A 25150-nucleotide genomic window follows, 5' to 3' on the forward strand; every position below is an offset into this window, starting at 1 on the left:
TAGCAGATAATCTTTATTTAAAAGGATAACATATATTATTTAGCAGAAGGCTTGGCATTGCATATATAACTAATCTCATTCAAACAAATAAAACATATTCTTTTGCCAGTTCTGGTATATATAAGATACAAAAATAAGTTTCTTTATCATAGTTAACATTGATTTGCAAAGAGGTAGACAGGGGGGTGCATCCCTTTCAATCATTCAACTCAGCAGGAAACTGAATGGCAAAAAGAATAGTATACAGAAAATATACATCATTACAATGAGCAGAAATCTCCCCCTTAATTTAAGGAAGCCTTAAATACAAACAGATATTTTTAATCACAGAGATTTTTTTTTTTCATTTTGTATTTCATAGATGAACCATAATGACTAGAAACAAAATGAATTTCACTTACTGCTTCAATAAAGTGTCTGAACTCAAATGAAGGCCAAAATTTACGCAAGAAACATAATTTCTTAGACATGAAATTTAACTGTTTCAAACTGCGAAAAATAAAATTGATTCAACAGAAACATCCAAATGCTTCTGGTTACTACTGTCTTACATATGATAGCTCACATATAATTTATAGACAAATTTTTCAACAACTGACAAAACTTTAACTTAAAAATTAACAATACAACAAGTTTCAACCTTATCTTGAAAATATAAAAACCATTCTAACAATCTATACATAGCTGAACACAATAAGTATCTAAAATAAACTTATAATTGCGTAATAACAAAAATATGCTTTCATATACTAGTACCACAATGACAGTATTTCACACTCCCTCAGATACAACCTAAACTCTGTATAATTCATGGTCATTTTCAGTCGCTAACTGATATTTAATGGAAAATCATATCTGATAATTTGACAGCGAGATTATCAAAAAATGGGACTATACTTACTTGCAGAGGAACAAAAATTGTAAATAATTCTCACAGCAAATGTATACTTTAATAAAAACATAGCTGAACATAATTTCTTAAAAAAAAAAAAAAGAAAAACCCATATAACTACTGAACCCGTTAGTAACGTATTATTTCAGCTTGAGTATTTCAGAAACATAATCTTGAAGATGCATCTACTAAACACTAATACAACTGTAAGTGTACACTTTAAATTTCAAATTTACAAATAGCAACAACAATAATCGAACCAATCCTGAAGTTCAATGTTGTTCTTTTTACACCCCATCTGTATATTTCCACATTTACTTAATGTGATGTTATTTATTTCATACTAGCATATTTGGTATACTGCCTGGATAATGACTGACACTCTCAGATTTCTCATGACACAGTGGTTATAAAAGCACTTTTTTTTCATAGAAATAACACCAAAAAAATATATTACAACACATAATATTGCAAGTGCTTCTATGCAAACTGATTCTATGCAGTATACAGACTTGACAGTTCATCTAAGTTTTGATAACATTCTATGGAAACTACTTTTTGTTACGACTGCAAAGTCCATAAACAAATAACACTTCCCTGCCATGTATTATTATGTTGCTAAAATGAATTTATAAATACAACAAGTACATCTTGTAACTGAAAAGAGATACTACTGGTATATGTAATGTTAAAACCTGAATCAAATGTTTAACTTGGATATAAATTAACCGCCTTGCAGGTGCAGATGCTCATCTGATTTTTTTGTCGCTGTATAATAGAAATATAATTGTCATACCCATGATTTTCTAAGTCCAAAAGGGGCTTTAATTCTTGCAAAAAAGCAATGTAGAGTTATGGTACTTACTGTACAGAGTCAGCTTTGAATGAAAAATAACTGCCTCAAGTTTTAGCTTTGACCGTTAAGGAGAAAAGTTTACCTGACCGCAAACTTAACCAAAAATCTGATATTTTCTAAGCCCAAAAGGGGCCATAATTCTTGCAAAAAGCAGGATGGAGTTATGTTTCTTGCTGTACAGAGTCAGCTTTTAATGGTGAACAAGTGTTGCAAGTTTTAAAGCAATAGCTTTGATAGTTTAGGAGAACAGCTGATCTAAACACAGAACTTAATCAAGAAATCTGATTTTCTAAGTCCAAAAGGGGCCATAAATCTTGCAAAAATGAGGTTAGAGTTAGGTTTCTTGCTGTACAGTGTCAGCTTTTGATGGTAAACATGTGTTGCAAGTTTCAAAGCGATAGCTTTAATAGTTTAGGAGAAAAGTTGACCTAAACATAAAACTTAAGCAAGAAATCTGATATTTTCTAAGTCCAAAAGGGGCCATAATTCTTGCAAAAAGCAGGATGGAGTTACCTTTCTTGCTGTACAGAGTCAACTATTGATAGTAAACAAGTGTTCCAAGTTTCAAAGCAATAGCTTTGACAGTTTAGGAGAAAACTGACCTAAACATAAAACTTAACCAGGCAACGCCAACGCTGATGCCGATCAAGTGATGACAATAACTCATCTTTTTCTTTTCTTCAAAAAATCAGATGAGCTAAAAATAAATGTGAATTAGATAAGTTCTAATGTCTGTAAATGGCTTTTTCATATTTTTAACAATATAACAAATGTATTAACAAAACATAACACTAATGATATAATTTCCACATACAATAATTATTATCATTTAATGTTAAGCAAAATATAAAGCGTCAAGAACATGGTAACAATACAAATAGTTTGATTGCACAATTTCTACTACAGTCGAACTTTGTTGACTGGAACTCGACGGGATGGCAAACTTTATTCAAGCTACCAGTTGTTCGAGCCATCAAACAATATGCATTACATAGAGATTTTGCAGGGACCTGGTGATGAATTCGAGTGAAGCTTGGTGTTTGAATTATCTGAGTTCGAGTGAAAAAGTTCAACTGTATATATGGCACATGACAATTAGCACCTAATTAAATAATTTTATCCTACCTTCATGCAAAATAAATTTAACCCAGGCCACGTTTGTTTAGTGAGTATAGGTATCCAACTGGCAACTTAACTTTGGATAAAACCTCACTTAGCAGCATTTTATAATGTTTAAAAGTATATATAGCAGTACAAAACAGAAGGTAAGTCTTATTTTTCCTTCTTTTACTTGATAATGTTAAGTATTTTTAAGAGCTATTTCAATTCAAATGACCAATTACATGTAATTTGTAAGGAGGTGTATTGACTAATATACATTAGCAGCGTATCAATTTTTAAACTACAACATGTATTATTAAGATAAACAGAACATTCTGTCACTGTCTTCATAAATCTGAATTTATTAGTTTTTTCAAAAAAATATAAGTCTCTGTTGTAGTGTCGACTTTTATCTTTTCTTCGACCTGCATAATAAATTTGAATTTATAAGACAGTTAACTTAATATTCTCTTTTTAATAGCCTTTGCATTGTTAATTGTCTGATTTACCACAGGTCAAAGTTCAGATGTACAAGAATTGAACCACACGGGCATAAACCAAACTCAATGTTAAATATCCAAGCATCTGAATGACGACCAGTGGTAAATCAGACAATAAAACACAACAAGACCTTGTTTATTTTCATTTTAACATGCTCATAAAAGATGAGAAGTACTGAACTTCATTTATCTGTGTAGTAATGAATTTGGTGTCATGAGGTCATTTGACATAATTATGTGATGTCAAAATGCTCTTTCGAAGGTCTGCACGTCAATTGTTGTTTATCAAAGGATTCTTTGTTTATCTCACTGAGAAATATTCAAATTTTTACATACAGTACAATATATGATAGAAAAATATAACATTGTAAATAGCAGTTCGTATAAATTATGATAAAATAAATTAAAACCAAAAGCATGAAATATGTCAGCATCTTACAATCTTTAAACATAACTGTTACAGTACTATAATACAGTGATAAAAACAAATTACAAGTACACAAATACAGAAGTGACGAGATTCTATTAAATAAATAAATATAGGTCAGAGATTCTATTTAATACAGGCAGTATGTCAGATATTACTGGACTTGCAGATTAGATTTTTTATAACTAAGGTCGTTAGCAAGAATAAAATTTTTGTTATATCAGCAATCTAAAACTGTTCAATCTTGAGATTGTCAAACTTTCAAAAAATCATATATGACACATGTGGGTAAAATATCCTTTATAACAGGAGGTGAGAATTATGCTAGAAATTATTTTAAATGCTAAATACTAGTTGCGAAAAGCAATATACACAAAGAAGTATAATCTCAACTATTGTAAAAATACATTTTGAATGTGTTCCAAAGGCCCCTGATGCAAGGCCTGTCTTTGGAATGTCTTCCCAGTATAAATTTATACAACAACAAGGACCATGATGTCCAATACTTGCTCATCTGAATTTGCTGACAAGAGAATTGAAACCTTCAAGTAGAGCTTACATTAGATATTAATCATATTATTGTTAAAAGCACTGACCTCCAGATTTTGGCTAAAAATTATCTTTCTTCATAATTGAAGTTTAGTCATATTATGAACATTAGAATATGAGATTTTGTTTCTTAACCATCTTAACAAGAGCTCTGCCAAGCGGGACAATATACACCCGAAGGGTTACATCATTGGATGGGAGCAAAATTTAAAGAACTTGACTGTTGTAGCCCAAAGGACTGGAACAACAAAAGGAAAACTTCAAAAAACAAAGCTAAGTTCACAAAAAATATATTCAAAGTCCACAAAAAAAATCCTTATCACAGAAAGGTGGTCTCAGTTTTTCCCTATGGCCAATAATAAAAAAGTTTCAAAATAAGTAACATAAAAGGGAAGTAATTCAAAAAAAAAATTATTGTAAGTGAACAAAAAAGAGATCTGCCAAATAAAAACAAGAGCACTGTAATGCAGAGCAATATACACAAAGCAGTCATATATGACTTTTGACCCTTAAGTGTGACCCTGACCTTGAAGTGAGTCATCCTGAACATGCGCTCTGCATGTCGTCTCAGTGAGGTGAACATTTCTGCCAAGTTTCTTTAAAATCCTTCCAGCAGTTCAAGAGTTACAGACTGGACACGAAACAAACTGATATGACTTTTGACCCCTAAGTGTGACCTTGACCTTGAAGCGAGTCATCCGGAACATGAGCTGTGCACGCCATCTTGGTGTGGTGAAGATTTATGTCAAGTTTCTTTGAAATCCTTTAAGGGGTTCAAGAGTTACAGAGCGGACATGAAACAAACTGATTTATCCTTTGACTCGTACGTGTGACCTTGACCTTGAAGCGAGACATCCAAAACATGCGCTCTGCACGTCGTCTCGGTGTGGTGAACATTTGTGTCAAGTTTCCTTGAAATCCTTCAAGGGGTTAAAGAGTTACAGAGCGGACAAGAAATTGCTAACGGACAGACGGAAGGACACCAGCATCATAACATAAAATGTCAAATCAAGAAAATAAAAAGACGAATCTAACTCAGGCCACTGCGGCAATAAACACTTTTTTTGCTGTCTTTACCAATACTGCCACAGAGGACTACGAGTTAAATATGTTAAATAAAGATATCTATAGTTAAGGCAGTTTACTTCTAGTAAAGCGTTCCAAATGCTTTTCAATTTTCAGTATAAAAAATTAGTAAAAACAACTAATTCTACTGTTTCTATAATATATTGTCTGTCACAAATTAAATTTCAAAACTTTCTTAGGAAATACAGCATTAATTTTCCGATACCTATTTTTTTATTTTTCTGTTGTCCAACGATCTGGAGGCCTGTGCCTTTAAAAATTATGTATTATTTAAACATAGGTGTAACTTAGTAAGTTAATGTTAATTTTCATTTAAATATGAGACCAGGTCATTAACCAACAATCTTACAAAGTGTAAAAAGTAGTGTAAGATCCATTCCCCTCTTATATCAAAAATAATATCAAAGCTATGTGTTTTCTTTCAGACTGTATAGTCTGATCTGTGTCCGACTTTCTGAAGGAGTCTTTGCCTTTCTCTATTCATACTAGACATGAATGTCTCATGTTGCTGGAATTTTATGATCTTGACCACTGAAGTCACTGCCAGAAATAGCCAACAAATCAAGCTTGTCCAACTCCCAAACTGCAAAATGACAAAAGTATAGAACAGAACAAGAAATGGACAAAGGGGCTCACTCAAAATCCTGAAATTCATGCAACATAAAAATATCCTTTCCTAGTCTATACTGAGGGTTGATCCTGATATATAAATAACCAGAATGTCACAATGTACGCTCGTCATGTAAATGTTATAGTAAAACATATTCCGTATAAGTTTGGTTTTGATTGATCTGACTTGGGTTTTACCGCGCACCAACACAGTATAGGTTATATGGCGCCAAACAGGACTACAAATTTTGATTTCACATCTTATTTACATCGAAATAAAAACATGAGGTATGGAAGTTTGGTAGACAGTAAGCCCAAACAATGACATTATCCAAGTCTAACAACCAGTTTAAAAAGTTTAAAGTTTTCCCCGACAGCCAGTAATAAAAAGTTACAATATAAGCTATTTTATAGTAACAACAAAGGGAAGTAGTTCTAAAACTAGGGACCTGGTTCTTGCGCATACACTCCATCTCATGGTGGTGAACATTTGTGCCAAGTTACAACAAAAATCCCTCCATGCATGAAGAAGATATGCTCTGGCCAAAGCCCTCCCGCCCGCCCACCAGGGGTGTTCCCATAAAAGTTGTCTCGTCTTTCAGACAGGCATATAAAAAGGAATTAAATCTTAATAAACAAATAAAATTCTCACTCATTTTAAATTCAAAAGATGAATTGCAAGCATTGATTTCCCCACAAAATAGACTTTTTGGCCCAAAACACAAAATTTTGTACCCATGAAACATGATTTTGCAGTATAAAATAGTTTTCTAGATATGTACAAATCATGGGTATTTCTATTTGAAGTTTAAACCTTTTCTATCTTTCAATGATGAATGGGAAGGAGACACTAGTTTTGGGATGTACCCACCAAATTAAAACTTTTTTGTACTATTTGCAGAAAATGGCAGCTGTTACGATTTTCCCCAAGTTTTCTCTCTCAAAAACCAAAATGCTGTGCATAATTCATTTAATGTAGCCTTAACTTGAATGGAAATACTGAAAATAGTCCATTTTCCAACTGTGACAGATAACAAGTACATGTACTCCAATGAATTAAATCATATACATGTACTTAAATTTCTCTAACATACATATACAGTAACATGAACAATTATATCAATAATTAATCAATAAAAACCAAAAAAGAAAACATTTTATACAGAGCTATATAATTTTATTACCTCTGTAATTTTGATTTCAGTGTAGAAGTTACTGGAATCTATATCAGCAAGTTCCTTACTAAATGGAATAAAATCTGCCAGGTCACACCTGAAAAATAAGTTAAATCAAACTGTATTCCTATCCCAGAGTATGTTTATAAATAAGTAGTATTTTTAATGTATGCAGCTTTTAAACCTGTTTGTTTTTTTTAAAGGATTATTTTTCAAAACCTTGAAACAGTATTTCCATTCTCTGTTTTCTTACCATTTAACAACAGTAACTTGTTCTCTGTAAGTTGGTTAACCATTTGAAGTTGAGTGTTATAATATATTATATTATACCAGATTAATATTAATATAGCGCCCTTTTCATGATAAACATGATGTTCAAAGGCACTTTACATAGCGCAAAGGCAGCCACTCTACATGTACAGACACAGAGCGATCAGACCAGAGGGACAGAGTGAGACAAAGGCCGATACACGCGAAGCCGTCTTTCCTGGGGAAAACTAGTACTGGCCTCTTAAGTGGGAGACAGAGTTACAGAATAAGGTCTTCATATAAGTAGGCTGTAGGCATGAATCCTTGATGAAGTGTATGTCCTCCATGTTGATGGACTCAAGACAATCATTTGAGGAAAATCATCCCCATGTGTTGAAGTTGACAATAACTGGCAAAGAAAAGAGTCATACTGAGGAAATCTGACAGCACAAAATACTGCTAAAAAATATAAAACATGCCAAACCAAACAAAAATGTGAATATTAAGCAGCTACAAATATTTTTCATGACTTAACATAAATTCATTGTAAGCTATGAAAATGCCAAGATAATCTAATAAATTTTTGTTTGTTTGTTTGTTTGACTGTTTCGGGTTTAACACCATTTTTCAACAGTACTTCAGTTATGTAATGGCAGGCAGTTATCCTAACCAGTGTTCCTGGATTCTGTACCAGTACAAACCTGTTCTCCGCAAATAACTGCCATCTTCCTCAGATGAATCAGAGGTGGAGGACGAAATGATTTCAGACACAATGTCTTCTATCAAATTGTCACAGAGAATATATGGCACACCCAAGGATTGAACTCGCGACCCCGGGATCCTTGGATCTGCACTCTACCTACTGAGCTAAGCGGGCGAGTAAGATAATCTAAAGTAATAAACTAAAACTTACGACGAAATCTGTGAAGCAGGGCTGGTAAGGAATTCGCACCAAGTCTTCATACCAACAGAAACTGACAACGACGAGCCAAACAACAACAGCGTAACAACAATACTGACAATAGTTGTTATAAATGTCTCTAACCAGGAGCTGGAAAAAAAGCAAAGATACTATTTCAATTATATACAAGAGATCACAGAGTGATCTTGGCGCCCACCAATGTGCCATTTTTGAGTGTTCCAAATTTCAAGACTTACTGACTAGCTCAAGGTCAAATTTCATTTCCGTACACAACACTTTGTATGTGGTCCAAATTCAAAAGCTGTAGCTTGAGAAATGTGAAAGTAGGTCACTAGATCAATTTCAAGGACGAAATGTGAACGTAGGTCACTAGGTCAAAATCAAGGTCAAATTACACTTCAGAACACAAATTTATGCATGTGGTCCAAATTTAAAGCCTGTACCTTCAAAAATGTGGAAGTAGGTCAAAATCAAGGTCAAATTTTATTTCGGAACACAGAACTATCCATGTGTTCCAAATTTGAAGCCTGTACCTTCAAAATGTGAAAGTAGGTCACTAGGTCAATGTAAAGGTCAAAGTTTGTTTCGGTACACAAAACTATGCATGTGGTCCAAATTTGAAGGCTGTAGCTTGAGAAATGTGAAAGTAGGTCAGTAAGTCAAAATCAAGGTCAAATTCCAATTCAGAACACAAAACTATGCATGTGGTCCAAATTTGAAGCCTGTACCTTCAAAAATGTGAAAGTAGGTCACTAGGTAAAAGTCAAGGTCAAAGTTTTTTTCAGTGCACAAAACTATGTAAGTGGTCCAAATTTGAAGGCTGTAGCTACAGAAATGTGAAAGTAGGTCACTAGGTCAAAATCAAGGTCAACTCATGTCAAGGTTCATCTTGCCACTCAAAACCATACATGTGGTCCAAATTTGAATGTTGTAGGTTATTGACAAGAAGATTTTAAAATCTTTTCCCTGTATAAGTCTATATGAACCATGTGACCCCCCGGGGCGGGGCCATATTTGACCCTAGGGGGATAATTTGAACAAACTTGGTAGAGAACCACTAGATGATGCTACATTACAAATGCCAAAGCCCTAGGCTTTGTGGTTTGGACAAGAAGATTTTCAACGTTTTTCCCTATGTAAGTCTATGTAAACCATGTGACCCCCGGGGCGGAGCCATATTTGACCCTAGGGGGATAATTTGAACAATCTTAGTAGAAGACCACTAGATGATGTCATATACAAAATATCAAAGCCCTAGGCCCTGTGGTTTTGAACAAGAGGTTTTTCAAAGTTTTTCCCTATATAAGTCTATATAAACCATGTGACCCCCGGGGCGGGGCCATATTACACCCCAAGGAAATATTTTGAATCATCTTGGTAGAGGACCACTAGATGATGCTTCATACCAAATATCAAAGCCCTAGGCTCTGTGGTTTTGGACAAGAAGATTTTCAAAGTTTTTCCCTATATAAATCTATGTAAATTATAGAAATAAACAAAGGGCCATAACTTACTAAAAAATTGTTGAACCAGTCTGATTTTCAGGGGGACACAACTAGGGTACCAATACATCATTCTGACAAAGTTTGGTCAAAATCCCCCTGGTAGTTTCTGAGGAGATGCGATAACGAGAAATTGTTAACGGACGGAAGGACGGACGGACTGACGGACGGACGGACGGAAGGACGACGGACCACGGACGCAGAGTGATTTGAATAGCCCACCATCTGATGATGGTGGGCTAATAAAAGACTGGAACATCCCTCAACAAAGTATTAAATTTAATTGAAAGTAAAATGCAATAAGAACTGCAATGCAGTCTAAATAGCCTACATCCTTGTCTTTAATCTTTGAAAGTTTGAGAGAAATCATTGACATTTGACACCAGATTCCTCATGTTATATATCAATGTAATAATTATATTGAAAAAAATTCAAAATAATATACCGCTAGAAATCTGTTTACAGGTCACTGATGCCGAGTAATATTAACTAAAACTATCACTGAAGGTGCCTCCTGGGTCTTCAACATAATACTACTCCGGCTTGCATAATATTTTATCTTTGTTCAATAAATTCAGTACTAAAACTAGACTCATTAATTTGATATCTTCTATTTATTAAAGATATTTCATGCAATAATATTATTTCATGCCCAGTACCAGTACTACCCTGGTGAGTGTCATCAAAATCAGCATGCTTGCTTTTATAAATAGTACACTTACTGTGTAGTTTAATAGGTTAAAAAATGATTAAGTCAGCGCTGCACTATAAGGAAATGTCATGCCTAGTGAGTTAACCAAATTTAGTGAGTGTTACTATATGACATTTAATTAAGATCACAGCATAGAAATACATATCAGAGATGCCAAAATGAACAAAAATTCTGCCACATTTTCTAAGTAAAACAGGGGAATAATTTTGTCAAAATAAAAGCTAAAATTATGGAACTTAACATGTTCCTAACATTAAGCGTTTAAAGATTTGTGTGAAGTTTCATTCAAATGCATTAACAGGTTCCAGAAATATTGAAAACAAATGTAGTATTGGGACATTTTCCACGTGAAAACTCAAACAAGAGGGCCATAATGGCCCTATATGGCTCACCTGTTATCATTGCACTTGAGGACAAGAAGGTCCTCAGAAAAAATATCTAAGTCCAAAGGACAGGAACAACAAAGGAAAGAAATTTAACCAAAAAGAAAAAGAAAATTCTTACAAGGTACAGATATGTCAAAATACACCTAAAAATTGGAGGTACCATCGATGTTGTACCACAGAAAAGTGGTCTCGGTTTTTCCCTACGGACAATAATAAAAAAGTTACTAAAAATAGGCTATTTATAGTAACGTAAAAGGGAAGTAATTCAAAAGAAAATTATTGTAAGTTAACAAAAGAAGGATCTGCCAAATAAATCTGTTGACATAAATGAAATTTCAGATCAGTGTCTTCATTATATTGTCTTGGGTTGGGATTATGATTATGAGTGAAAGAAATTTAAAAAATAAAGTTCTTTTTTTTTCAGGCAAGGGGTGAACAAATTCACATGCTGAACAACATTCCAATATTTTTGTGACTCCAGGTCAAGCACTTTTTTGAGACTTTTAAGACAAATATACATATTTTTCACTTAATCAAGGACCATAACTCTGGTCAAATGCTACATAATTCTCTTATGCTTCATGGTTATAGGTCAAATAATTTTTGAGATACATGCACACAAACTTTTAGACCCTTTAAGTGTATTTTTGACCAAGTCAAGGGCCATAACTCTGGTCTGAATGAATGTAATACGAAACAAAACCCCAGGTAACACAACTTCACATGCTGAATAACAATCCTTTATAAAATTAAATGACTCATTCCATATCAGTAGGGAAAAACAGTTTTTTATGGCAAGGTTTTATTTCTTCTATTATAAGGGTCATTAACAGGCCCCTTTCCCTCAGAACATTTCTTTTAATTCATGCAGTTTTCCCCTAAAATTGACTTTACTCAGGTTTTTTATTCCCCTTTGCCCAAATACCGTGCAATTTTTTCCCCAAATCACAGGCATGGGCCCTATTCCTCTCCTGGTAAAAAAACCCTGTATGCCAATCTTCAATAATTGTGTATGGTGGACTCACAGAAAAAATTCATTTATTTAAAGAAAAATTTAATTTTAGGGCTCAGACATTAATGCATTGTCAGAAATACATAAAATTAGTTTCCATTTCTGAGACATTAAGAGCATCATAATAAAGCCTTCCAACTACCCTGAAATGTATAACCCTCTTCCTGGTCTCCTTTTCCGTATTTTTAAGTATAAAATAACTAAAGTAGCAAGATGAACATGTTTTATTTCATACAGAAAACAACTCTTTCGGGAAGAATGCACTTTAGAGCTACCCGGAAATTTACAATGCGCAGCAAGTTGAGGTGTTGGGCAAAGTGGGGGTGTGCGGGCAGAAGCCCACAAACATATTTATCTAAATAAAGCTACCCATCATTACTTTTAATTCCTTTTTAATTTTTAAACTACTATTATTATAGGGACTGCTAAAGTGCATGTGCTCCACTCTTTCTTTCACTGAAGCTAAACCTTCATGCTGATTATGTTCAGCAAATTTATAACAGTAGATTTTTTTTACCTATCTGTCTCCCGAGCCAGGTAAAGGAAATACAAAATCACATAAAACAGGGTTGACATCATGATAATGATGCCCATAAATATGCTGAAATTGCAGGCACTTGATGGACCCCATTCAACTGACTCCAGCTGGGAGGAATTGTCCCATTTCCCTGTTGCATGCAAGAGACAGTGCCCAGAAAATTCCTTCTGGTTGACAGACATTGGAATAAAAATGAAGAACGACAGTATAAACGATAAGAGAAATGCTGTCAGTTGCGACAACAGTAACATATTGCCAACTCCCATAACTGTGCACAGTAGTTTTGTTTTAGTTAGAGAACTTAAAAGTATATTTTTTGTTATGCTTCATTGAGTGGGGTGTAAATATAGACTTGTTCGCATATTAAAGACTTACTCGCTTGCCTGTTCTACTTAAACTTAATGCGTGTAAACTAGTCTGCCATATGTACTTCCGGCAAAAACTTCCGGCAAAATGGCAGAAAATCAAACAGAAGAAAAAATGGATATTAAATCCGAAGGAAACGGTGGTAAGACCAAACAAACTTGTGACTTTGTATGCTTAAATGAATAGCAAATTAAATTTTTGTTTGCATGGTTGAACGGTTTTGAAATTAATGCGGCAAAATACAAATGCTCGTGCAAATGAATTCGGACAGCTGCCAAACTTGATAATTTTGCTTTTCGTTAGCAAAGCAGTAGGGGCTTTGTGATATGCACATACATGTGATACGTCCCGGATTGTGCGGGATTGTCCCGGAAATAGAGAATATTATTATAACAGATATTATTATCTTAGATTTTTCGAAAGCTTTCGATACAGTGCCACATGAAGAACTTTTACTTAAACTTACTAGTTACGGCATACACGGACCGCTACATACATGGCTACGCACCTTCCTAACAAAAAGATTCATGCAAGTTGTAGTTGATGGGGAAACATCGGAGAGAGCAACGGTAGACTCAGGGGTACCCCAGGGGACAGTCCTGGGGCCCCTCCTATTTCTGTGCCACATTAATGATTTACCTCTATCAGTATCGTCTCAAGTACGTCTGTTCGCAGATGATTGTTTGTTATATAGGAAGATCCAAAACCAAAAAGATTATGACTTACTCCAAAGTGATTAAAAAAACCTTGAACTCTGGGCGGATAATTGGGGCATGAAGTTTAATGCAAAAAAATGTTATGTCATGAGTGTAAAATGTAAAAATCCTCACTTCTATTCTTTGTGTGGTCATATACTTAAGCAAGTAACTGAGAACCCATATCTGGGTCTAACACTATCTGAAGACCTTACATGGACTAAACACATTAATAAAATTACAAAAAAAGGCAAATTCGACCTTAGCTCTACTCCGTAGAAACATTCGCCACTGTCCATCAGAATGCAGAAAAAGTGCCTACTTAGCTTTAATACGATCAACTCTCGAATATAGTGCTATCGTTTGGGACCCCTACTTAGAAGGCGATATTAATAAGTTAGAACGTATCCAGCGTCAGGCAGCGAGATTTATTACCGGCGACTACAGGTCTAGAGAAAAAGGATCGGTCACAAACATGTTGGAATCTCTCAAACTAACTCCACTCCAGGATCGTAGAAGAACCAGTCGACTTGTATTTCTCTACAAAGTGGCCGGGGGTCTGGTGCCAGCTATACACCCTTCGGATTACCTACAAACTGTAACTCGTAAAAGACAAATCAGAGCAAAATCATATAGTGACTTCCATGTGTCAAACATTGTTGAAAACCAAGTAATTAACAATACCAGAGGGTTTAGTGTTAAGCATTGTAAATCTGAGCAGTTGAAAAACTCTTTTTTTGTGAAAACCATAATTGAATGGAACCACCTGGATGATAAGGTGGTCCGCGCAGAGACAACAGAGGGCTTCAAGTCTGCCCTCCTTCACGATTAACCGCCTCCCTCCAGTGTGCGAAGCTGTAACAGGCCCTACACTGTAAAACATACAGATACATACAGATACAGATAGAGAATCAGAGTCATTTTACCTATGCTCGACTAGTTCTGGCTACCATAACTTAACTGACGCTATTTTTATTTTCTGATGGTCGCATCCATTAAGTTATGGCAAAACCCCATTTGGTTAACTAACCAGTTTCAAACCGCAACATCTCGCACACTTCTCTCGTGAGAAACGGATGACGTCATGCAACTGTTCAAAGCACGTGGTTATTTTTGAAAATCAAGATCAAAATTTCACTTTTAAATGCATTTATTTTAATCATAATCAATTTCAATAAAAATTTATAAAAAACATATTCTAGAAAGTTTAAGTTCTCAGAAAAGGTCAATAAATAACAATTCTACAGGGTTTTCCCTCAGGTTTTTTATTTGGGAGTCCATGGACTCCCATGGCTGCTAATTTAAGGGTCCCTAATAATTTTTGGGGGTCCACAAATTATTGATCTTGAAAATGGACATTATTACTAAAAAAAAATTTATCCTAAAACCGAATGAACTTGTATCTTTTTAATTTAGATAGCAGCTGATTCAGTATTTCGGAATGGTATCTTTCAAAATGGCATGAGCTTCTCAATCCAGACTGATAACAAAAGGTGTGACAGTCTTTTTGTTCTGATCAAATAGCCAGTAATTACCGGCAATTAAGTGTCAACTCGTGTCAATTATGTTGTTCACAGTTTGATCTTAGTTAAAGATAATACTCGATCCTTAATTAGCATCATAATTTTTGTGATTTATTAATATTTTTTCATCAAAATACTTTAAATTTATATGAAATTAATTTTGTTTAATAGAAAAATAAACCATTCGATCTTTTACGGAACGTAACGGCAATCTTAGATTTTAGCGGTGTCAGTTAGCGCGGAGAGTAGTTTCCCTTTACCAAAATGGCGAACATCGGTAACAAAACTTGTTTTGAAGTTGGAAAATCGTCTATACCTGTGTATAATGAGCACCCACGATTCGGGGATGGTCCCGGTGGTAAAAAACTGCGCATTTTACATGGGTATCTGCGCAAAGGAAGCTTCAGTGCAAAGGAGTTTCGTGACCGATTTTGCGGGTCCAGTGGACGCAGAGGCACTACAAAATGCGAGTCCAAAGCAGTCAAAGCGCGTCAGGGACGCAGAAAACCTGCGTCCGGGAAAACCCTGATTCTATACCGAATATTGGTTTTCAAATGAAGAGTACCCTGATCAGGTGGCAACTGCAATGGCTGACACAATATTGCAGACAGGGGTACCAATTTGAAACTTGTGTGTATAACTTGTGTTCAAATTATGTTGCATGGATTATTTTATACCAAATCAAAAGAAAAATTCATAAGAAACATTTTAAAATAAAAGGTGAGTTCATTGCTTTTGCATATAAAAAAATACAGCGTGGCAGAATCTTGGCACAATTCTAGTTAGCTTTCGTAGAGGCATTCGTTTTAGCGCAGAGATCCATAACAGCATATAAACATCTCTGAGCTGAATATTTTTAGCTAATGCTCGACCAGCCAAGTGCTCGACCACTATTTATAAATGTACATGTTTATTGAAAAAAACCTTGGAACTCACGATTGTTGTTCATTTATTTCCTTCCCAGCATCCTAGTATGACATCATACACATTTGATCTGGATCTTTAAGGGGCTTGTTTGTTTACAGACGACAGCTGCTTTGCATCTGTCAAAATACTTACCGTGAATCTCCTCTAGAAAATGATGCGTCTTTCCCTAAGTTAAGTACTGGAACAACGTATTTTATAGTCTTCTAACCTTTATTGATAATTTGACATAAGCTTATATCTGTAAACTATCGACTTGAAAGTAAACTTTAAGATGTAAACAAACACGCCCACCTCTCGAGAGGTGAAAGCAAAAATGGCGCATTCATTTGTTGCGTCATGTAGACACTTGAAATAAAGAGATTCACCGCGCAATAAGACAAGTTCGATAACATGATTATGGACATTTGACTTATTGAAGTTTTTAGGTTTGTTTGATTTAAAACAGTTCGATTTCTTGTTAAATTACTTGATGGATACTGCAGACACACCATTTACCAATGTTCCTTTTGCCCGCTTTTCAGGTAGGTGTTTCTATCTCTTGTTTGAAAGTCTGAAACTTATTAGTTTTCAAATCTGAAAACAAAACTAGAAAATATGAAGTTTTGACTATAGAAATATTTGTTTGTTTAATTTTATGATTACCTCTGAAAAAAGAAATCGGTCTGGTCGAGCATAGGAAAATGTCACTTTAAAATTTAGTGTTTTACACCCTATAGTTTGAACCGCGCTATATTTTATCCTGATCAATGTCAGCCAAACACTTGAGTGGAAATTAACCAATAAAAGTAGGTCAATTCAGAAACTAAACGTTTTCCACAACTTTGTCAGTTTTTAATTTGTTTCGAGAAACATAAATGTAAATCTGGTCGAGCATAGGTAAAACGAGTCAATAGGTTAGTGCTGTAGATGAGAAAGTTTATCTGGCGTGGTGGAGGAGGTTATCGGGTGAGCCGAAGGCGAACCTGATAACGTCCGTAGCCGAGCCAGATAAACTTTCTCCATCTTAGGCGCTAACCTATTATTCTATTTATCTTGTCATTACTTCATTTTCCGATATTTGGCAAATTATTTTACAAAAATAAGTGTGCGACAACCGCTTTAATGACGTCATATTCGTAATGACGTCACTTATATAATGACGTGATTACCGGCAAAATCGCAATAAATTCTTCGTTTTTGAATAAAAACTCATTATTTGACCGCTCATTCTCTTAGTTTGGACAATTCCAACACAATGATGATGGTTTCGTTGCAAAATTTCTTATGACAACAATATCGATCATAAGGTCACATGATCAACTGACCGTATATCACTGGTCACATGATCAACTGACGGTATATCAAGAAAGATATACGACACCCTGATATCGGGTCGAAAATACCGCAAGTGACAGGATAAATTACATACTCGTCCCGGTGTCCCGGACAGGGTTGAAAAGTCCCGGAAAAAATAGAAATATAGGAACAAATAAAAATAATCCAAAAAAACTTGTTTTTTGTCTATAAATTGTTCAGTTTTACACAATAAACAGTCCGCGGTGTCACATTGTTTATTCCTAATCAGTTCCATGCCCTCGAGCGGGACACGTGTTGATTAAGCTCGCTTTGATCACGCGACGATCTTTTGATGACACTGATTAAGTTACAGTCAGCTATTATGATGACCCTGATTAAGAACTGACAGGATTATGCAATCAATAACTGTTTTATGATACTTAAATTAGGAAGAAAAGTCGTAAATCTCTTTGTTTTTTAGGGCTGTCATTGATTGGGTCTTAGGCGTATCGACGATACCGATATATCAGTTCTCTAAGGCAAACATCTACATCTACATCTTTCACCCAACCGTCGATTTCCGACTATCACTGGGCGGCGCTGTCAGAGAAACAGTTGTTAAAGAACTGATATGTTACAATGTTAAAAGAATAAAAGCTAAAAAAGACAGTATGCTACAGTTAAAATGGGAAAATATCAGCGATACATCGATATATTGATTATTAAGTTAGATTAATGACCTATATGTTCATATAATACTATATACCTTCCTGTAAATGCTATTTTAAGTTTTATTACCTACTTTCCATATTTCTGTTTGATTGTGTTGTATTTGTATTTATGAAATAAAAGAAATACATAAAAATTAATAAGGCCAGCATTTTTTAATTTTCTGGTTTACGGGAGCGCCGACCCTAATTTTTGATAAAACAAAATAAAAATAAAAGTCATTTTCAGGTCTTTTATTTTCATTTTACCCGCCGACCGTCCATTATTGCTGCTGCCAAAAATAAAAGTTTAACTGTATGGTAGAGGTTTTTAATCTAGATCAGTAGACGCATGAAAAATGGCTGCCTGCATGAGTGTAAATTGTGTGAAATTAAATAGGAAAAATGTACAAGTTAACAGACAATAAACTTTGGAATAAGCTGGCAGAGATAACAAGTATTGTAAACAAATTGGATCTGAGTAGAAATAACAGCACCTAAAGCTCAACATTAGGAGTAATCACCTACGACAAATGGCCTTCACTATCAACTGATCAACGCTGTCCAGATGTAGAAAAATTATCTGGCGTATCACATATACGAGATTTGTTGTCTGTATATTATAATTGGACAACGATCAAATTCATGTGGGACTGTCAGAAAAATACTTCAATTGATAAAAAAGGAAAGAAACCAAAGAAATGGCAAATGGAAGAGCAAAAGTGAGTATCAACTTGCTAAACACATTTTTTTACTTTGAAGTCTTGAGGGTAAGAGAAGAAAAAAATCACTAATACCGCAATTTTCAGTTCTGTTTAAAGAAAGTGCAATTTCAATGTAAAATGACACATGTGCCTGCAAAAGCTTGACAATGATAAATGTGATAAAAGATTCAAACTGGTCAAAATTACTTGACAGATTAATGGTTGTTTATTATTTGTGATGGGCAATCTAATCCGAGTGGAGATATTGGCCATATGAAAAGATTTTCTCAATATTTCCTAGGATCCAGTCAAATTAGGTTGACTATCCAGGTACTGTAACTCAAAAGATAATTATCAAACATGAAACTCCCAGCAATATTCTCATGTTCATTTTTAAAAGTATACCAATAAAATGTGTAAGAGGACCCTTTGAAAGTATGCTCAAACACTACACACCACATGTGCCTTTGACACTGAGGAACACATAGTGACATATCCAGTAATAAATGTTTGTTTTTTTTCAGACTCATAACTTACTAATTCCAAGTCCCATCTCAGTGAAGAATCTTATAAATCTCCGATAATGTTGTTTGAACATCAACCTATAAGGTTGTTATTATGTCTCCCCCAGGAGACATATTGTTTTTGCCCTGTCCGTCCGTCCGTCTGTCCGTCCGTCCGTCCGTACGGCACACTTCATTTCCGAGCAATAACTGGAGAACCATTTGACCTAGAACCTTCAAACTTCATAGGGTTGTAGGGCTGCTGGAGTAGACGACCCCTATTGTTTTTGGGGTCACTCCGTCAAAGGTCAAGGTCACAGGGGCCCGAACATTGGAAACCATTTCCGATCAATAACTAGAGAACCACTTGACCCAGAAAGTTGAAACTTCATAGGATGATTGATAATAAAGAGTAGATGACCCCTATTGATTTTGGGGTCACTCCATCAAAGGTCAAGGTCACAGGGGCCTGAACATGGAAAACCATTTCCGATCAATAACTAGAGAACCACTTGACCCAGAATGTTGAAACTTCATAGGATGATTGTACGTACAAAGTAGATGACCCCTATCGATTTTGGGGTCACTCCATCAAAGGTCAAGGTCACAGGGGCCTGAACATGGAAAACCATTTCCGATCATTAACTAGAGAACCACTTGACCCAGAATGTTGAAACTTCATAGGATGATTGTACATACAAAGCAGATGACCCCTATCGATTTTGGGGTCACTCCATTAAAGGTCAAGGTCACAGGGGCCCGAACATTGAAAACCATTTCCGGTCAGTAACTTGAGAACCACTTGACCCAGAAAGTTGAAACTTCATAGGATGATTGGCCATGAAGAGTAGATGACCCCTATTGATTTTGGGGTCACTCTGTCAAAGGTCAAGGTCACAGGGGCCTGAACATTGAAAACCATTTCCGGTCAATAACTAGAGAACCACTTGACCCAGAATGTTGAAACTTCATAGGATGATTGATTATGAAGAGTATATGACACCTATTGATTTTGGGGTCACTCCGTCAAAGGTCAAGGTCACAGGGGCCTGAACATTGAAAACCATTTCTGATCAATAACTAGCGAACTACTTGACCCAGAATGTTGAAACTTCATAGGATGATTGGACATAAAGAGTAGATGACCCCTATTGATTTTGGGGTCACTCCGTCAAAGGTCAAGGTCACAGGGGCCTGAACATGGAAAACCATTTCCGAACAATAGAGAACCACTTGACTCAGAATGTTGAAACTTCATAGGATGATTGTACATGCAAAGTAGATCACCCCTAACGATTTTGGAGTCACTCTGTGAAAGGTCAAGGTCACAGGGTCCTGAACATTGAAAACCATTTCCGGTCAGTAACTTGAGAACCATTTGACCCAGAATGATGAAACTTCATAGGATGATTGGTCATGCAGACTAGATGACCCCTAATGATTTTAGGGTCACTCTGTTAAAGGTCAAGACCACAGGGGCCTGAACATGGAAAACCATTTCAAGTAAATAACTTGAGAACCTCTCAACCCAGAATGTTGAAACTTCATAGGATGATTGTTCATGCTGAGTAAATGACCCCTATTGTTTTTGGGGTCACTCCATTAAAGGTCAAGGTCACAGGGGCCTGACCATTGATAACCAGTTCCGATCAATAACTTGAGAACCACTTGACCCAGGGTGTTGAAACTTCATAGGATGATTGAACATGCAGAGTAGATGACCCCTATTGATTTTGGGGTCAGTCTATTAAAGGTCAAGGTCACAGTGGCCTGTTCATGTAAAATCATTTTTTGGAAATAACTTGAGAACCACTTGACCTACAATGTTGAAACTTAATAGGATGATTGGACATGCAGAGTAGATGACCCCTATTTATTTTGAGGTCACTTGATCAAAGGCCAAGGTCACAGAAGCCTGAACAGTGACTTGAGAACCACTAGGCCAAGAGTGTTGAAATTTAGAGGGATGATTGGACATGCCAAGTAGTGTTGTAAAATCGGTTTCAAAACAAAATCGATAATCGAATCGAATCTGAACAGCTATTTCGATTCACAATCGATTATATAATCGAAAGTAAAAGCATTCAGACTTACTTATAATTATACTCTTATTATAGATTCCACTTAGGCAATACATTTCAGATAATTTCATAAAACAAAAATATACTATGCTTTTATCATTACTTGGGACTAGGGATGTTTATTAAAATTGTACTCGTAAATACTTTTCTTGATAAGTAAATTAAACCAATAACAAGTGTCAAGTGATCATGGTGAATACATTTAATGTATTTAGGGAATGCATTTTTACTTTTAACTATAAATTTCTATAAGTATAAAATTGATTAATTTAATCTCAATCTCGTTGGCTTGATAAGATAAATATAAAACAAGACAGTTCAAGACTATTTCAAAATAAGGTTGACAAATTGACAGACACAGAGAGGTACATCGGGATCATTGTTAAATAATTCACAAAGTCCATACGAATTACGAAGAGTTCGAATAGTTTGGGTACGAAAACATACCTTTGTTCACATATGATTTTCGGCAGAGTTTGCAAATAACAGATTGCATGTTGAGGTTTTCTTTAATAGGTGGTCCTTGTTTTGTTTTTTCGAAGCCAAAATAAGCCCACACAGTCGACCGAAGTTTTCATGGACACTTTTTTCTGCCATTTTACGTGTGAGAGTGACGTCCCTTGCGGTTTAATTAACGAAATGTATGAAAATTACGGATATATGGAATGAACGGAAAGGGATCAATTGCGCGAAAAGCGCTAGCGACATCGATTTCAGAACTCCAACATCGATAGTCGGCGACCTGCGGCTGCCGGCGACGATTATTCGATTTAACTCGATCATCATTTCATCACTAATGCCAAGTAGATGATCCCTATTGCAGCCAACCAGTGTCTCTTTGACTTTCGCTCCTGACCCCTATTGACTTCTTGCCTATAGGACTTTGCATTGGGGGAGACATGCGCTTTTTTACAAAAGCATTTTCTAGTTTTGTACATATTTTAGCTGAACCAAAATTCAGATTGCTTTGGCTTGTCATACAAATTATAAGGTGGCACTGACAGTCGGCAAAATATAAAACAATATTCAAGCCACTGAAACTTAACCAAAGCAATTTAATTTTAAAGCCAGTGTGCATTTATAAATATTTATCAGTTTGTAATTTTTATGCCCCCCTTTGAAAAAGGAGGGGTATATTGTTTTGCAGATGTCGGTCGGTCGGTCTGTCGGTCGGTCGGTCGGAATGTAGACCTATCTGTTTCCGGATGATTACTCAAGAACGCTTGGGCCTAGGATCATGAAAGTTGATAGGGAGGTTGGTCATCACCAGTAGATGACCCCTATTGATTTTGAGGTCTGTATGTCAAAGGTCAAGGTCACAGTGACCCTGAATAGTAAAACGGTTTCCGGATGATAACTCAAGAACGCTTGGGCCTAGGATCATGAAAGTTGATAGGGAGATTGGTCATCAACAGTAGATGACCCCTATTGATTTTGAGGTCTGTATGTCAAAGGTCAAGGTCACAGTGACCCTGAATAGTAAAACGGTTTCCGGATGATAACTCAAGAACACTTGGGCCTAGGATCATGAAAGTTGATAGGGAGGTTGGTCATGACCAGCAGATGACCCCTATTGATTTTGAGGTCAGTATGTTAAAGGTCAAGGTCACAGTGACCCTGAACAGTAAAACAGTTTCCGGATGATAACTCAAGAACGCTTAGGCCTAGGGTCACGAAAGTTGATAGGGAGGTTGGTCATGACCAGCAGGTGACCCCTATTGATTTTGAGGTCAGTATGTCAAAGGTCAAGGTAACAGTGACCAGGAACAGTAAAATGGTTTCCAAGCAATAACTCGAGAACGCTTGGGCCTAGTATCGGGAAAATTGATAGTTAGGTTGGCCATGACCAGCAGATGACCCCTATTGATTTTGAGGTCAGTATGTTAAAGGTCAAGGTCACAGTGACCCTGAACAGTAAAACAGTTTCCGGATGATAACTCAAGAACGCTTAGGCCTAGGATCACGAAAGTTGATAGGGAGGTTGGTCATGACCAGCAGGTGACCCCTATTGATTTTGAGGTCATTAGGTCAAAGGTCAAGGTCACATTGGCCAGGAACAGTTAAATGGTTTCTGATCTTCTTGTCCAAAACCATAAAGCCTAGGGCTTTGATATTTGGTATGTAGCAAAATCTAGTGGTCCTCTACCAAGATTGTTCAGATTATTTCCCTGGGGTCAAATATGGCCCCACCCCTAGGGTCACATGGTTTATATAGCCTTATATAGGAAAAAACTTTGAAAAACCTCTTGTCCAAAACCACAGGGCCTAGGGCTTTGATATTTTGTATATGACATCATCTAGTGATCCTCTACTAAGATTGTTCAAATTATTCCCCAAGGGTCAAATATGGCTCCGCCCTGTGGGTCACGTGGTTTACATATACTTATTTACAGTGTGCATATAATTTCTGTTCCTTGTGCAATTACTAAATGCATCAAGGGGGGCATTTCGTGTTCGACGAGCTCTTGTTCATTTCTAGTATGATAATGCCTGTCTTTTGAGACTGCATATCCAGTTAGCTACATGTAATATAAAGTAGTCATTGCATATCGGATCCCCATTTTAATAGCAGTTTTTATTCATGTTGGTACAATAAACGTTATGCAGTGTTCTTATGATATGACAATGTCAACTTGGTATATGCATATTTTATTATGAGAAATGTTTCCACAAGTTGCCTAATTTTACTACAAAATAGATACATACAAAAACACAAATATTGCATATCCTTGGTGACTTTGAAAATGGCATTATTCATACAAGCTGCACATAAAAAAGCAACAGTATACTGAGATGATGAGATATAAACCAGTTCAGAATAGTTCATTTGTTAGTGTGCAATTGAAGCTTGCAAGCTTTTGTTTTTTGTGGTTTACAAAAAATAAAAAAATGTATCCTTTTGGACATTTTATTTTTATTTATTTGGTCGACTGCTCAAAATTGGGACTTTTATTTTTATTTTTATTTGTCCCCCCCCGACCCAATTTTTTTTAAAAATCTCCCGTAAACCAGAAAATAAAAAAATGTTGGCCTAACATCTTTTATTTTTATTTTGCCGTCACTCCTTTTTTGCATTCATCCAAATTTACAACTTTGTGAACTTAAGTTGTTTTTTTAGGGTCTGAGTGTTTATTTGTGTAGTTTTTTCTCCCTGTAAAATATCGATTTTTGAAAATGGGAATCGATAATCGATCGACAAAAAAAAATCGTTGATACATCGATATCGTTTCTATCGATGACAGCCCTATTGTTTTTAGCACGTTGGCGGTAAAGCTACATGTAGCCTTTATGGAAGAGATTATTGAAAACGGTCAATTAAATGATAATTATTTTAAAAGGTTGTAATCATTTAAGATCTAGATCGATTGCCACACATATTCTAAATTAAAATGTTGAATGCCTTTGCCGACCGACTGATGAAAATTGACCCGACTCCATATATTTTATATTGTGGATTTTTATCTATAAAATTAAATTTATTCCTTTAAGGATTCAATTTAATTATTAGATAAATAGATAAATGTTTAAGCTTTAGAATAATACCAAATTAGCTAGAATCTAAATCACGATGACCTGGTTGATTCTTATAATCTACGTATATAGTAGTTCATCTCGGGAACGCAATAAATTCACATGCCGAACTATAGATGTGTATTACCTGTTCATGTATTTACCTCCCTTAGAAAGCTAGACGGCATTTGCAGCAAATAAATACAAGCGAGTGAACATTGTATTATCTCTGGAAACTACACGTAATAGTTTGATATTTTTGCATGAAACAGACAAATAACAATGTCACGGTGTATGTCCCGGACAAAAGGTAAAAATCCCGGAAATTTTAACTCAGAATCCC

At 35.6% G+C, this 25150-nt stretch overlaps 2 protein-coding genes across 2 annotated transcripts in view; one reads left to right on the forward strand and one right to left on the reverse strand.

The window, feature by feature from the left end:
• LOC123528424 (transmembrane protein 179-like) lies at positions 1-12871 on the reverse strand. The gene is made up of 4 exons (XM_045308127.2): positions 12496-12871; positions 8358-8495; positions 7205-7292; positions 1-5994 (listed from the first exon to the last, which is right to left on the reverse strand). Exons 1-4 carry the CDS (start codon positions 12780-12782, stop codon positions 5833-5835), a joined length of 675 nt encoding a protein of 224 aa, XP_045164062.1. The 5' UTR covers positions 12783-12871; the 3' UTR covers positions 1-5832.
• Positions 12872-12926: 55 nt separating this feature from the next.
• Positions 12927-25150, forward strand: part of LOC123528414 (pre-mRNA-processing factor 39-like) — a 36891-nt gene continuing 24667 nt past the window's right edge. Inside the window, exon 1 of the mRNA XM_045308116.2 lies at positions 12927-13024. Within this exon, the coding sequence (XP_045164051.2) occupies positions 12970-13024 (55 nt within the window). The 5' untranslated portion in view covers positions 12927-12969. The remainder of the gene's footprint in view (positions 13025-25150) is intronic.

This window comes from Mercenaria mercenaria, chromosome 1 (genome assembly GCF_021730395.1).
Source record: "Mercenaria mercenaria strain notata chromosome 1, MADL_Memer_1, whole genome shotgun sequence".
Taxonomy (NCBI): domain Eukaryota; kingdom Metazoa; phylum Mollusca; class Bivalvia; order Venerida; family Veneridae; genus Mercenaria; species Mercenaria mercenaria.

What these genes read in the sequence shown, in the direction of transcription:
- LOC123528424 (XM_045308127.2), bottom strand. Translation starts at nt 12,782, where the DNA reads ATGGGAGTTGGCAATATGTTACTGTTGTCGCAACTGACAGCATTTCTC. An exon ending in CTGGCTCGGGAGACAGATAG is followed by an intron (nt 8,496 to 12,495) that starts GTAAAAAAAATC and finishes CTTTTTTTCCAG; the next exon opens with CTCCTGGTTAGAGACATTTA. An exon ending in CCTGCTTCACAGATTTCGTC is followed by an intron (nt 7,293 to 8,357) that starts GTAAGTTTTAGT and finishes CTTATTTTTCAG; the next exon opens with GTGTGACCTGGCAGATTTTA.